Source organism: Lucilia sericata, unplaced genomic scaffold (genome assembly GCF_015586225.1).
Source record: "Lucilia sericata isolate MDLA Ls3-8-SP2 unplaced genomic scaffold, ASM1558622v1 Contig005003F_arrow, whole genome shotgun sequence".
Classification (NCBI taxonomy): Eukaryota; Metazoa; Arthropoda; class Insecta; order Diptera; family Calliphoridae; genus Lucilia; species Lucilia sericata.
Genome location: NW_023997411.1, coordinates 5,456 through 20,677, shown reverse-complemented (window position 1 = coordinate 20,677; position 15,222 = coordinate 5,456). Strand labels below are relative to the sequence as shown.

General features: G+C 33.6%; 1 protein-coding gene across 1 annotated transcript; it reads right to left on the bottom strand.

The window, feature by feature from the left end:
• Positions 1–1,732: 1,732 nt before the first annotated feature.
• Positions 1,733–12,737, bottom strand: LOC119615343 (muscle M-line assembly protein unc-89-like; the record flags this gene model as incomplete). Its single annotated transcript, XM_037971405.1, has 5 exons — positions 1,733–2,205; positions 2,293–3,355; positions 4,098–4,258; positions 4,319–4,525; positions 10,934–12,737. Coding segments are annotated over 5 exons (3,708 nt in total), but the record flags the coding sequence as incomplete, so codon positions are not given.
• Positions 12,738–15,222: the final 2,485 nt, after the last annotated feature.

The window sequence follows — 15,222 nt, the reverse complement described above, 5'->3', positions numbered from 1 at the left end:
GTTCTAGTTCAGTTCTAGCTCAGTTCTAGTTCAGTTCTAGTTCAGTTCTAGTTCAGTTCTAGTTCAGTTCTAGTTCAGTTCTAGTTCAGTTCTAGTTCAGTTCTAGTTCAGTTCTAGTTCAGTTCTAGTTCAGTTCTAGTTCAGTTCTAGTTCAGTTCTAGTTCAGTTCTAGTTCAGTTCTAATTCAGTTCTAATTCAGTTCTAGTTCAGTTCTAGTTCAGTTCTAGTTCAGTTCTAGTTCAGTTCTAGTTCAGTTCTAGTTCAGTTCTAGTTCAGTTCTAGTTCAGTTCTAGTTCAGTTCTAGTTCAGCTCTAGTTCAGTTCTAGTTCAGTTCTAGTTCAGTTCTAGTTCTAGTTCAGTTCTAGTTCAGTTCTAGTTCAGTTCTAGTGCAGTTCTAGTTCAGTTCTAGTTCAGTTCTAGTTCAGTTCTAGTTCAGTTCTAGCTCAGTTCTAGTTCAGTTCTAGTTCAGTTCTAGTTCAGTTCTAGTTCAGTTCTAGTTCAGTTCTAGTTCAGTTCTAGTTCAGTTCTAGTTCAGTTCTAGTTCAGTTCTAGTTCAGTTCTAGTTCAGTTCTAGTTCAGTTCTAATTCAGTTCTAATTCAGTTCTAGTTCAGTTCTAGTTCAGTTCTAGTTCAGTTCTAGTTCAGTTCTAGTTCAGTTCTAGTTGAGTTCTAGTTCAGTTCTAGTTCAGTTCTAGTTCAGTTCTAGTTCAGTTCTAGTTCAGTTCTAGTTCAGTTCTAGTTCAGTTCTAGTTCAGTTCTAGTTCAGTTCTAGTTCAGTTCTAGTTCAGTTCTAGTTCAGTTCTAGTTCAGTTCTAGTTCAGTTCTAGTTTAGTTCTAGTTCAGTACTAGTTCAGTACTAGTTCAGTTCTATTCTAAATAATCTAAATAATAAAGGTGTCTTTTTGAATTATTCGATCGGAGCCTGATAATCGTGTAATCGATAATGTAAGGTCTTTATAGCTTGCAACTCTAGAACCTTAATTTAAACTTTAACATATAAAACAGAACAACAAAAACTTAAAACTAATTTGAACAATTTTACATATTATTAACTAAAATGCATACTTTAGAAATAAATGAGTAAGTGGGCAAATTGAAAGATTATAAAAAAATGCTCTATGAAATGAATAAATGAAAGGATTAGTGCTAATTTACAGGAACGTGGCAGAATTAAATTTCAAATGAAAATTTCAACACAGCTTTTTAACAACAACATCAACATAGCGATGGTTAACTAAACACTCGTAACTGACAAATGTTTGATTCGAAAAATTTAACAATTACGAGCTTTTTTTTTTATAAAACATTTCAAAAGTGAACAAACTATACAATTAGATACAAGTTAAAGATAAATAAACAAAAAGCTTGATTTGCTAACGACTTCCAAAAAAATTTTTTCGAACACAAATACGACACTACGATACGATAATAAGGTTTTTAGTGCTACTTTACAGAATTAATTGCAGACATTTAAAAGGACAAGGAATTTTGAATTGATTTTTTTATTCAAAATTTTTTTAGTTATTCTTTTTAAGCGAACCTTATCCTCATGATGATATTTATTTTCTTGCGAAGCAAATGATTCCTGTTTATCGGGACCATATGATGGCTGGCATTCGAGGAGCTAAAGTAAAGTTGGGCTGGGGGTTGCTGCTCGAGACCAGGACCCGTAGCATTTGAAGTGGAGGAACTTTCATAATAGGATTTCTTTTCCATCATGGAAGATTCCATTTTAGAAAAAACTGGATATTTCTTCAGTATCGGCAGCATAACCATTGGTTTTGAAAGCACCCTGATGGGGTTTCAAAGCGGGACGCAATGTATTTTCATCCGATTCACTGCCACTATACTTCCAACGATCGCTTTCATAATCACTTTCATAGTATTCACCACGAGGTGTTTGCAGTTTAGGAGGTACCACGGGTGGTGGAGGTTTGTAGTGGGCTTTCGTGCTTTGAGGTGTTATGGTGGGCACTGAATGTGGTAAAACCCTAGAGGGTCCTCCTTGTATGAGATTTTGTTCTAGGGTTCTTTCCATAGTTTCGACTAGAGATTGACGCCTTTGTTCTGGTTGTCCAGCAAAACAAATTTCTGGTGGAGTTCCTGGTTTTAGTTCGACACCATCAATGGGTGTTTTACTTCTGGGTGCTTGGGGTATGGGTATCGATTGTGTTACCTGCTTGACTAGGAAGGGAGCACTTAGCTCTTGCGGTGGGTGTGGGTAATTTTTGTATTTTTATCTCTTTAATTTCATGCTTTGGGATTTCGTATCATTATATTGTTCTAACTCACTGGTGCAACTTTCATAACCACTTACATGATTGGGAGTCCAGAGTTTAGACATAGCCAAACCCTCTGCAGAGGGTTTTGGAGAAGGCGAACGTGTAAATTGTTGGGCTGGTGTGGGTAAAGTGGCAGCAGGTCTCATGATCGGTTGGCCATATTCCACCTTTACCGATTTCGTTAGAGTAGTATCATGACTATAGGTCTCCGAAGCCAAAGGCATATTGGGAGCAAATGTAGGAGCTGTGTTGGCAGCCTTAGTGGGTGTCTGAGGTGGAAATATAGAGATACCACCATGAGGAGGCTCTTTACCGCTCAATTGTCTTTCTTCTAGTTTTTGTATTTTATCATTTAAAGAGGGTTTGTTGGGTTTAGAGCCATCGGCTATGAAACAAATTTCGGGTGGCGAACCCGGTATCAGATTCAAATTTTTCAAATCTTCTGCCAAATTGAAGGAAGGTTTCTTTGTTTCCACCTTTAAGGGTTTGTGGTCAAACTTTTGTTCCTCTTTGGGTGTTTCCTTAATAACCTCATCGATTTTTTTGAAATACTCAAAGGAAGAGGATTTCTTTTCGCTGCTGGTTGAGGTTGAGTTCATGAAGCTGGTGTTGTAGCTTTCATTAACGGGCGGTACTATAGTGGCAGTTACTGGTGGATAAGGTTTAGGTGGTACTGGTGGTGGGGTTTGTGTATAACCAATCTTGGTCTGCATATTTTCAAAATTGGATGAAAGTGATTTTAATTGTTCCAACTGATGACTGAAATCAGTTACATCCTGGTTAATGGGGATGTTGGTAGTAGTGTATTGGTTGGTGCTAGTTGCTGTTGTTGTTGTTGGTATAGTTTTAATCTCGTTTTGTGTGGGAACTGTTGAAGTGGTGTTGTTGTTGCTAGTACGTTGTTGTAATTCGGGCAAATCTAAGTAGGCGGATTTGTGTTCTAGACGCATGGTTGCCTCGGTAGTGCAACGATGCTCAGTTATGATCTTTGACTCAGATAAGCCATGCAAATCGTTGGAGGTGGTTATTTCAGATTGTTGGGTTTCGAACGACTGTGGTTCTTTGGCAAGCGTCTATAAAGTGTTGTTGGAGTAGTAGTAAGTTGTTGTAATTGTAATATTTTTGTTGGTTATTTTGGAGATGACAGTTGTAGTATTGGTAGTACAAGGACAATCACAATACAATCACATTTTATATATATATTTTTTTGGAATGTAGGAATGAAATTTGAATTGTTTTCAAACAAAGATGGAAGCATTGAAAAAACAAAGATGAGGCATTAAATAATTCCATTAAATATTTATTAAGGCAATTCCCCAAATTATTTAAATATATATATATTTTTTTTTTTTTCAAATAAATAATTTAAGCGTTTAATTTTGCATTTTGTTTAAAGTTCAAAAATTGTAGAGTTTTTTTGTCATAATTGAACAAGAAGGCGCGTGGTTTTTTTTTCAAAAAGAATTTATGAAAATAAAGAAAAAGTTGTACAAAATAAAGTTTAATTTAAAAAAATGTATTCAAGTAAAATATATAAAAAATCATTACAATTTTAAAATAATTATTAAAAAAATTAAATAAAATATAAATAAAATATCATAAATATAAAAATAAAATAAATTCATAAAAATAAATACAAATGCATTTATCAAATAAAAATTGGGATATTTCATAAAAAAAGGGGATAAAAAAGGGTAATAAATAAATAATTAAATAAATAAATAAAAAAATATAATAAATTTAAAAATGTCTTTAAAACCAATCAATCTGTCTTGTAATGATATCTCATTTTCTAATATTCACATGCAAACTTACTTCAGATTTAAATTCACTGGGCGTCTCATAGACAATGGTCTTCACCACTTCTTGCATACGTTCCGGTGTGGGCTCCAAGACAGCGCAATCGGCAATACTTTTGGCTTCGCCGCCCGCATTGGTGGCCTTAACCATGTATTTGCCCGAATCGCTAACTTGTCCTAATCATAAATAAAATAAATTTAAGAAATCTTTCAATTCAAAAGTTCCTGCCTACTTACCCTTTTCGATGATCAATTTATGCGTATTGCCTTGTGTTAGTAGTCTATGTTGTGACAGACCCGATTCATTCAAAGGTTTTTCATCTTTCATCCAAACCACTGTGGGTTCGGGCAAACCCGTCACCTCTACTTCCATTATTATTTTTTCACCCTTTTTAACTACTTGAGCTTGCAGACGTCTGCCGAAGACGGGCGGGAAGATGGTTTCTGTAATGGCAAAATATTGACGGTTAGTTTGGGGATTTATAATTTTTTCGTTTCAATTAGGCGCAAGGGTTGGAAAATAGCTCTCTAGTTTTAAATAATAATTGTTTAAAAGCGAAAGCGTTTAGTTTCGTAAGGCGAGTTATGGAACTAAAATTAATAATAAAATTGTTCAATAAAATTTTTCGGTAAATTTCACAAAAAAAAATTTTTTTTGTGAGAATCTAGTAGATAGTCCTGTCTATAGTCTAGCCTTTAGTCTAGTCTATAGTCTAGTCTATAATCTAGTCTATAGTCTAGTCTATAATCTTTAGTCTAGTCTTTAGTCTAGTCTATAGTCTAGTCTATAGTCTAGTCTATAGTCTAGTCTATAATCTAGTCTATAGTCTAATCTTTAGTCTAGTCTATAGTCTAGCCTATAGTCTAGTCTATAGTCTAGTCTATAGTCTAGTCTATAGTCTAGCCTATAGTCTAGTCTATAGTCTAGCCTATAATCTAGTCTATAGTCTAGTCTATAGTCTAGTCTATAGTCTAGTCTATAGTCTAGTCTATAGTCTAGTCTATCGTCTAGTCTATAGTCTAGTCTATAGTCTAGTCTATAGTCTAGTCTATAGTCTAGTCTCTAGTCTAGTCTAGTCTAGTCTAGTCTATAGTCTAGTCTATAGTCTAGTCTATAGTCTAGTCTATAGTCTAGTCTATAGTCTAGTCTATAGTCTAGTCTATAGTCTAGTCTCTAGTCTAGTCTATAGTCTAGTCTATAGTCTAGTCTATAGTCTAGTCTATAGTCTAGTCTATAGTCTAGTCTATAGTCTAGTCTATAGTCTAGTCTATAGTCTAGTCTATAGTCTAGTCTATAGTCTAGTCTATAGTCTAGTCTATAGTCTAGTCTATAGTCTAGTCTATAGTCTAGTCTATAGTCTAGTCTATAGTCTAGTCTATAGTCTAGTCTATAGTCTAGTCTATAGTAGTCTATAGTCTAGTCTAGTCTAGTCTATAGTCTAGTCTATAGTCTAGTCTATAGTCTAGTCTATAGTCTAGTCTATAGTCTAGTCTATAGTCTAGTCTATAGTCTAGTCTATAGTCTAGTCTTCTATAGTCCTAGTCTATAGTCTAGTCTATAGTCTAGTCTATAGTCTAGTCTATAGTCTAGTCTATAGTCTAGTCTATAGTCTAGTCTATAGTCTAGTCTATAGTCTAGTCTATAGTCTAGTCTATAGTCTAGTCTATAGTCTAGTCTATAGTCTAGTCTATAGTCTAGTCTATAGTCTAGTCTATAGTCTAGTCTATAGTCTAGTCTATAGTCTAGTCTATAGTCCTGTCTATGGTCTAGTCTATAGTCTAGTCCTAGTCTAGTCTATAGTCTATAAGTCTAGTCTATAGTCTAGTCTATAGTCTAGTCTATAGTCTAGTCTATAGTCTAGTCTATAGTCTAGTCTATAGTCTAGTCTATAGTCTAGTCTATAGTCTAGTCTAGTCTAGTCTATAGTCTAGTCTATAGTCTAGTCTATAGTCTAGTCTATAGTCTAGTCTATAGTCTAGTCTATAGTCTAGTCTATAGTCTAGTCTATAGTCTAGTCTATAGTCTAGTCTATAGTCTAGTCTATAGTCTAGTCAATAGTCTAGTCTATAGTCTAGTCTATAGTCTAGTCTATAGTCTAGTCTATAGTCTAGTCTATAGTCTGGTCCTAGTCTAGTCTATATTATAGTCTATCGTCTAGTCTATTGTTTAGTCTATAGTCTAGTCCATAGTCTATAGTCTTTTCTGTAGTCAAGTATATATGTATATAAAAACGGGTTTTTTAATCTTTATGACCCGATATCTTGCAAACCTGAGAAAGCCTGAGCCTGTATTTAATCTGTGTAATTTTTTTACTGCCATGGGGTTGTCTACACTTATTAATACTTAATCGACCCCAGTCGGACCCTAAAAGACCTCTTCGACTACATTCAAGGAAGTCACTTTCAATTCCCAACTACCAAAAAAATGTGTTTGCTTTCAAGTAACAATCATTCATATCGATGTATACATTAATGTCAAAAACTTGACACTAGGAAATATCCAGTTCAATTGCTTAAAAAAAGCGGGTCGCAAATCTGTCGAAATAAACCTTAAATGCAATATATGCAAAACATAAACAAACTGTCATTCAAAAGAATTCAAATAGAAAATTTATTTTCACAAATCCGTCTAAAGTGAAATATTTATTACACATCTGGGTAACATCTGTATTTGAAGATAATTTAGGATACACTCTATGTAGCAGTTTATACTTATACTATATATACATATGTATATATGAATATTGATCATGTTTATTTGAGTCTATAAATTACGTGCAAAAAGTATAATTAACAGACAATTATTTATTACACTTTCTCTTTCTAGCAAAAATAAATAAATAAATCATATAAGATTTTTAATAACAATTTCTAAAAATAATTAGCAAAAATTATTTTAATTTGAATTTCCAGTAAATTAAGAAAAAAAAACACATATCAAACAACACCTATACATTTTAATATAAAAAAGAAAATTACGCACACACATAAACAATTAAATATTTTTGTATTGTAATTGCCAAAATAAACATTTGAACTGAATAAAAAAATATTATATTCAATTAAATTTTAAATAAAACTACGCCCACCTAAAGCATCATGCTCCAGTAACACATTATTTCAACAGGATCGTTTGCAAAAGGGGAGGAATATGGAAACTTTTGAACCCATAAGAAAATATTTGTTAATGAAATTAACATGACATCATAATAAGAAGTTAATCTTAAAATAATTTCTTATTTTTTCTAAAAATATTTTTCAAAAACGCAAACCCCTTAGATCCCTCTCTACATAATTCTAAAATTTCCTTTCAATTGCTTTTTCTTGTTTAAATGTCAATTAATTTTCATCTTAATATTCCATTTATTGATTTTTTGTTTAAAAAGTATTTTTAAAATTAAATTTGTTTTTCTTTTTTTTCTTAAAAAAATCAACTTTGAATTCACTTGGTCAGGGACACATGCCTTCAAAAACATCATCATCATCATTAAAAAAAAATACAGTACGATAATCACGATCATCATCATTGTCATTTTCATTTTGTATAAAGAATATATCGACAAGTTTTATAAAAAAAAAAATTAAATAAATAACACATAAACTAGAATAGCATTTTAAACATTTTAAAAGTTTTCGAATTTTAATTTTTGTTTATATTTATGAAAATGTTTGCCAAAAATTTTCATTTAATTTTTTTTTCTTTCTTACAAATGTTACATTATTTTGTAATACCATTGCATGCGATCATTGTACTACACAATTGTAAATATTTTTTGACATTTAATTTTATGCATTTCTATGATATATGCGATCAAAATTTGATTATACGCTTTTTTTGTAAAACTACTTTGAAATTTGTTTAGATTTATAGAGATCAGAGAAGAACAACATTTAAAGTGGCCACGTGTCTCACATATTTTAGAATAATGTAAAGAGACAAACTGCACTCTATAGTCTATGGTGTAGCCTATAGTCTGGTCTATAGTCTAGTCTAAAGTCTAGTCTAGTCTATAGTCTGATCTATAGTCTGGTCTATAGTCTAGTCTATAGTCTAGTCTAATCTATAGTCTAGTCTATAGTCTAATCTATAATCTAGTCTATAGTCTAATCTATAGTCTAGTCTATAGTCTAATCTATAGTCTAGTCTATAGTCTAATCTATAGCCTAGACTATATTATAATTATATATTGTAATATTTATTAAAATTAAATTATGATAATAAAATTTAAGTAAACTAATTCATTTAACTTCAACTTTACTTAATTATTATCATAATTTAATTTTAATAAATATTACAATATATAATTATAATATTCAATATGAAATCATAAATTTTTTTTATTATCATGAAAAGTTAAATCAAGGGTATGGGTTAGGTTGATTTAGTTAATTTTTTTTTATTTTTATTGGGCTGACAATCAACTCTAATATTTGTCAGCATGGAGGGAGGGCTTTGGAAGAGTGTAGCAAATATCATCAACAGCTACACTAATACCTTTACCGCATCTTCTTCATCTCTTGTCTTTGTGGATCATTTATTTAAGTAGCTACCTAAAGTAAAGTCTATGTAATTGATTCATTTATAGTATTTTTTATTGATATGAGAACACACCTCACCCCCACACCGACGAGCACGGCCGTAATATTAGGTAGCATCGTTCTCATAAACAAACCACCTTATGACAGAATCGTTACAGTCTATAGTCTAGTCTATAGTCTAATCTATGGTATAGTCTAGTCTATAGTCTAGTCTATAGTCTAGTCTAGTCTATAGTCTAGTCTATAGTCTAGTCTATAGTCTAGTCTATAGTCTAGTCTATAGTCTAGTCTATAGTCTAGTCTATAGTCTAGTCTATAGTCTAGTCTATAGTCTAGTCTATAGTCTAGTCTATAGTCTAGTCTATAGTCTAGTCTATAGTCTAGTCTATAGTCTAGTCTATAGTCTAGTCTATAGTCTAGTCTATAGTCTAGTCTATAGTCTAGTCTATAGTCTAGTCTATAGTCTAGTCTATAGTCTAGTCTATAGTCTAGTCTATAGTCTAGTCTATAGTCTAGTTTCTGTCTATAGTCTAGTCTATAGTCTAGTCTATAGTCTAGTCTATAGTCTAGTCTATAGTCTAGTCTATAGTTAGTCTCTAGTCTAGTCTATAGTCTAGTCTATAGTCTAGTCTATAGTCTAGTCTATAGTCTAGTCTATAGTCTAGTCTATAGTCTAGTCTATAGTCTAGTCTATAGTCTAGTCTATAGTCTAGTCTATAGTCTAGTCTATAGTCTAGTCTATAGTCCTAGTCTATAGTCTAGTCTATAGTCTAAGTCTATAGTCTATCTATGTCTAGTCTATAGTCTAGTCTATAGTCTAGTCTATAGTCTAGTCTATAGTCTAGTCTATAGTCTAGTCTATAGTCTAGTCTATAGTCTAGTCTATAGTCGTCTATAGTCTAGTCTTAGTCTAGTCTATAGTCTGTCTATAGTCTAGTCTATAGTCTAGTCTATAGTCTAGTCTATAGTCTAGTCTATAGTCTAGTCTATAGTCTAGTCTATAGTCTAGGTCTATAGTCTAGTCTATAGTCTAGTCTATAGTCTAGTCTATAGTCTAGTCTATAGTCTAGTCTCTCGTCTAGTCTATAGTCTAGTCTAGTCTATAGTCTAGTCTATAGTCTAGTCTATAGTCTAGTCTATAGTCTAGTCTATAGTCTAGTCTATAGTCTAGTCTATAGTCTAGTCTATAGGTCTAGTCTATAGTCTAGTCTATAGTCTAGTCTATAGTCTAGTCTATAGTCTAGTCTATAGTCTAGTCTATAGTCTAGTCTATAGTCTAGTCTATAGTCTAGTCTATAGTCTAGTCTATAGTCTAGTCTATAGTCTAGTCTATAGTCTAGTCTATAGTCTAGTCTATAGTCTAGTCTATAGTCTAGTCTATAGTCTAGTCTATAGTCTAGTCTATAGTCTAGTCTTATAGTCTAGTCTATAGTCTAGTCTATAGTCTAGTCTATAGTCTAGTCTATAGTCTAGTCTATAGTCTAGTCTATAGTCTAGTCTATAGTCTAGTCTATAGTCTAGTCTATAGTCTAGTCTATAGTCTAGTCTATAGTCTAGCTCTTGTCTATAGTCTGGTCTATAGTCTTGTCTATAGTCTTGTCTATAGTCTTGTCTATAGTCTGGTCTATAGTCTAGTCTATAGTCTAGTCTATAGTCTAGTCTATAGTCTAGTCTATAGTCTAGTCTATAGTCTAGTCTATAGTCTAGTCTATAGTCTAGTCTATAGTCTAGTCTATAGTCTAGTCTATAGTCTAGTCTATAGTCTAGTCTATAGTCTTGTCTATAGTCTAGTCTATAGTCTAGTCTATAGTCTAGTCTATAGTCTTGTCTATAGTCTAGTCTATAGTCTAGTGAGTAGTCTAGTCTATAGTCTAGCATTATGGTGTAGTTTATGTTCTATAAATCTCTTGTTTGTCGACCGATTCTTAAGCGTTTCTATAACTTTGATTCCAATTTAGCTCCTTATGATCCACATTCATATGATCTAAACATATCCTTGCTAATTTATCGACTCTATCCCAAATATTGGACAAACCAGAACTAAATATACACAGTATTTTCATTTTGTTCACAGTTTTGCAAACAGTTTCACCCTTATGAACATCAGCTATTAAATTCTGATCAAAACATTAATGATTTAACAAAATCTCTAGACAATGAACTCATACTGAAAATGCAAAATGCTACACTCATACATACATATATCATACTTAACAAATGTTCATCTTGCACGACGCGTCTGATTTGCACTTTTGTTAACATTCGAAACAAGCAATTTTTAAATAAATCATATGAAAGAAAAAATCTACTTACTCTTGACTACTAAATCGGCTGTACTGGTCGATTGACCCATGGTATTGCTGGCGGTGACAGCATAACGACCCGCATCGCCAACATTAACCTCTTTTAGATCGATGGTAACACGATTACACTTATTGCCAATCTTTAAACGATCAGTGTCAAAGAGTTGGGCACCATTTTTCTCGACCTTAATTTCGGGTGATGGAAAACCGTCATAAATGGCTTCCATACTAACATCAGCACCCTGGTCAACAATCTTACCAGTTAGAGGGGTAGTAAAACGAGGCGCAATTTCACGACGTGTACGAGTGGGCGAACTGGGTACAATGGCGTTTGAGGCAGTGGAGCCATTCGCGGCCGATTGGACAAGTACAAATGATTTCTGTTGGACATGCGGTGAAGACATATCTTTTGATTTGTGTAATTCCTGATAATGATGTGACTCCATAATTTCGGGACGTTGAGCACCCAATTGTTTCAATGACTGATCGATATGAGCCGATGAATGGTGAATTTCGGTTTGAGGCATATTGCCCTCATACGAACTGACTTGTGAGGTGGAAGTGGTTGTGTATGTTTGCTTCTTAATGGTGACACGTGACGAATCGGTGTTGTGTTCTTGAGTCATGGTTTGCATGTTACTCTGGGCCGGCATACATTCTAGGCCAGAGCCGACCAAACCCAAAAATGCTACACAAGTTGCCTTGCCCACATCGTTTTCAGCTACACAACTTACTTTGCCTACGGTATCGGGACCTACCTTTTGAATGGTCAAAACTTCCCGTTCACCACTAGTGGAAACCAGGAAATTATGACCATGCACTGGTTGATCATTGAAATACCAATGTACCTTTGGAGTGGGTTTACCTTTAACAATACACTCGAATTTCACCAAATCCTCCAAATTGGCAGTTTTGTCGGAGAACAATTCCTTGAACTCGGGACAGGTCTTTTGTTCTACAATCTCCACTTGTTGCGTACGTTGGCTCTCGGGAGCATTCACCGACTTTACAATCAAGTGGGAGAAACATTTAGCTTCACCAGCACTATTGCACACTTTCACGGTATAAACTCCTTTGTCATCGTTGTTAACATTTTTGATGGTTAATTTGAAGACTCCACCATTGGGATTGGATTCGATTAGGAAACGATCGGTGTTGGTTAATTCCTTATTGGTTAAAAACCATTTGGCTGTCATGGGCTTATCACCACTAGTCATTACTTCCATTTCTACAGTTTCACCTTCATCGACCAAAACATCACTAAGGAATTTCTCAAATTTAGGTTCCAATTCTTTGACCAACGATTGTCTTTCCGATTGGGCCCTAGTGGCCGGTTCGGCTATATTCAAGGGGGTCACTTTCAGCTCACAACTACTAGAGGCTTCACCAGCCGAATTGATGGCCACTACCTTATAGTTGCCACCATCTTCTTGATACACTTCTTGTATGATCAACGAACACTTGTCACCCTGAAACAGCAACTGTACATCGGCCGATTCTTTCACGGGTCTATCGTTATGATACCAAATCACCTCGGGCTCCGGTTGGCCCACAATAACACAGTCCAAACGCACTGGTTTGCCCTCGAATATCGAAACATCTTTCAAGGCCAATTGTACAGAGGGTTTGATGGGTTCTACATCCATATCGGAAGCCATTTCCGAATCGGATGTCTCGTTAGGCAGACGTCCTTTAACGTTTACGTTGCACGAACTATAAGCTTCACCAGCTAAATTTTTAGCTGTCAATACATAAACTCCGGCGTCTTTGGGATAAGCTTGCGGGATTATAACCGTTACACGACCGTATTCATACTGAAAATAATTTGCAAAAAAAAATATTTTAAACCAGTGAGTAATGGTGAGTTTTGAAAACGAAAAAATCAAGTGAAATATTCAAATAAACAGCATCTGAAACAAATTTATTTACATTTGTATTCAAGTGTTTAGATGTAGGAGTAGGGATGTGAATGTATGAGTTACAAGTGTGTCTGTATATGTGTTGGCTGTGGTGAGTATTTGTATGTATTGATAGTATAGAAAATGGTAAGTGTATATTATTTTTTATTTATTCTTTGAAAATTTTGTTTTTAATTTTTTTCTTGTATTTTGAATAATTTGTCTGATTTTCATTTTTAATTTCTTGCTGCAAAAAAAAAATCTATGAAAAAATATGTACATTTGTATGTAGTTTTGTGTATTTATTTACACAATAAAATTTGTATTTTAATGGGGATTTGAATGTATCCGGTGGCGTGAAGGAAAAAACAAATGTTATTACTCGCATAATGTTTAGTCATGTGGAGCAGCAGCAGTGCTATGGTGCGGGTCAGGAGAACACTGCCCATTTGAAGGCACAGGGTGTAGAAATATGTTAAAATAGTACCACGACTTTGTAGGATATTAAAAATATGGGATTCCTGTACTACATTATATAGTATAGTGATTAGTCTAGTATATTTTCTAGTCTATAGTTTAGTCTATAGTCTAGTTTATAATCTATAGTCTCGTGGAATATTATATTCTACTTTGTAGTGTAGTCTATAGTTTAGTTTATAGTGTAGTCTATAGTCTAGTCTATTAAAATATGGGATTCCTGTACTAGATTATATAGTATAGTCATTAGTCTAGTATATTTTCTAGTCTATAGTTTAGTCTATAGTCTAGTCTATAGTCTAGTCTATAGTCTAGTCTATAGTCTAGTCTATAGTCTAGTCCATAGTCTAGTCTATAGTCTAGTCTATAATATAGTCTATAGTCTATAGTCTAGTCTATAGTCTAGTCTATAATCTAGTCTATAGTCTAGTCTATAGTCTAGTCTATAGTCTAGTCTATAGTCTAGTCTATAGTCTAGTCTATAGTCTAGTCTATAGTCTAGTCTATAGTCTAGTCTATAGTCTAGTCTATAGTCTAGTCTATAGTCTAGTCTATAGTCTAGTCTATAGTCTAGTCTATAGTCTAGTCTATAGTCTAGTCTATAGTCTAGTCTATAGTCTAGTCTATAGTCTAGTCTATAGTCTAGTCTATAGTCTAGTCTATAGTCTAGTCTATAGTCTAGTCTATAGTCTAGTCTATAGTCTAGTCTATAATCTAGTCTATAGTCTAGTCTATAGTCTAGTCTATAGTCTAGTCTATTGTCTAGTCTATAGTCTAGTCTATAGTCTAGTCTATAGTCTAGTCTATAATCTAGTCTATAGTCTAGTCTATAATCTAGTCTATAGTCTAGTCTATAGTCATAGTCTAGTCTATAGTCTATAGTCTAGTCTATAGTCTAGTCTATAGTCTAGTCTATAGTCTAGTCTATAGTCTAGTCTATAGTCTAGTCTATAGTCTAGTCTATAGTCTAGTCTATAGTCTAGTCTATAGTCTAGTCTATAGTCTAGTCTATAGTCTAGTCTATAGTCTAGTCTATAGTCTAGTCTATAGTCTAGTCTATAGTCTAGTCTATAGTCTAGTCTATAGTCTAGTCTATAGTCTAGTCTATAGTCTAGTCTATAGTCTAGTCTATAGTCTAGTCTATAGTCTAGTCTATAGTCTAGTCTATAGTCTAGTATATAGTCTAGTCTATAGTCTAGTCTATAGTCTAGTCTATAGTCTAGTTTGTAGTCTAGTTTGTAGTCTAGTTGTAGTCTAGTCTATAGTCTAGTCTATAGTCTAGTCTAGTCTATAGTCTAGTCTATAGTCTAGTCTATAGTCTAGTCTATAGTCTAGTCTATAGTCTAGTCTATAGTCTAGTCTATAGTCTAGTCTATAGTCTAGTCTATAGTCTAGTCTATAGTCTAGTCTATAGTCTAGTCTATAGTCTAGTCTATAGTCTAGTCTATAGTCTAGTCTATAGTCTAGTCTATAGTCTCGTAGTCTATAGTTAGTCTATAGTCTAGTCTATAGTCTAGTCTATAGTCTAGTCTAGTCTAGTCTATAGTCTAGTCTATAGTCTAGTCTATAGTCTAGTCTATAGTCTAGTCTATAGTCTAGTCTATAGTCTAGTCTATAGTCTAGTCTATAGTCTAGTCTATAGTCTAGTCTATAGTCTAGTCTATAGTCTAGTCTATAGTCTAGTCTATAGTCTAGTCTATAGTCTAGTCTATAGTCTAGTCTATAGTCTAGTCTATAGTCTAGTCTATAGTCTAGTCTATAGTCTAGTCTATAGTCTAGTCTAGTCTAGTCTATAGGTCTAGTCTATAGTCTAGTCTATAGTCTAGTCTATAGTCTAGTCTATAGTCTAGTCTATAGTCTAGTCTATAGTCTAGTCTATAGTCTAGTCTATAGTCTAGTCTATAGGTCTAGTCTATAGTCTAGT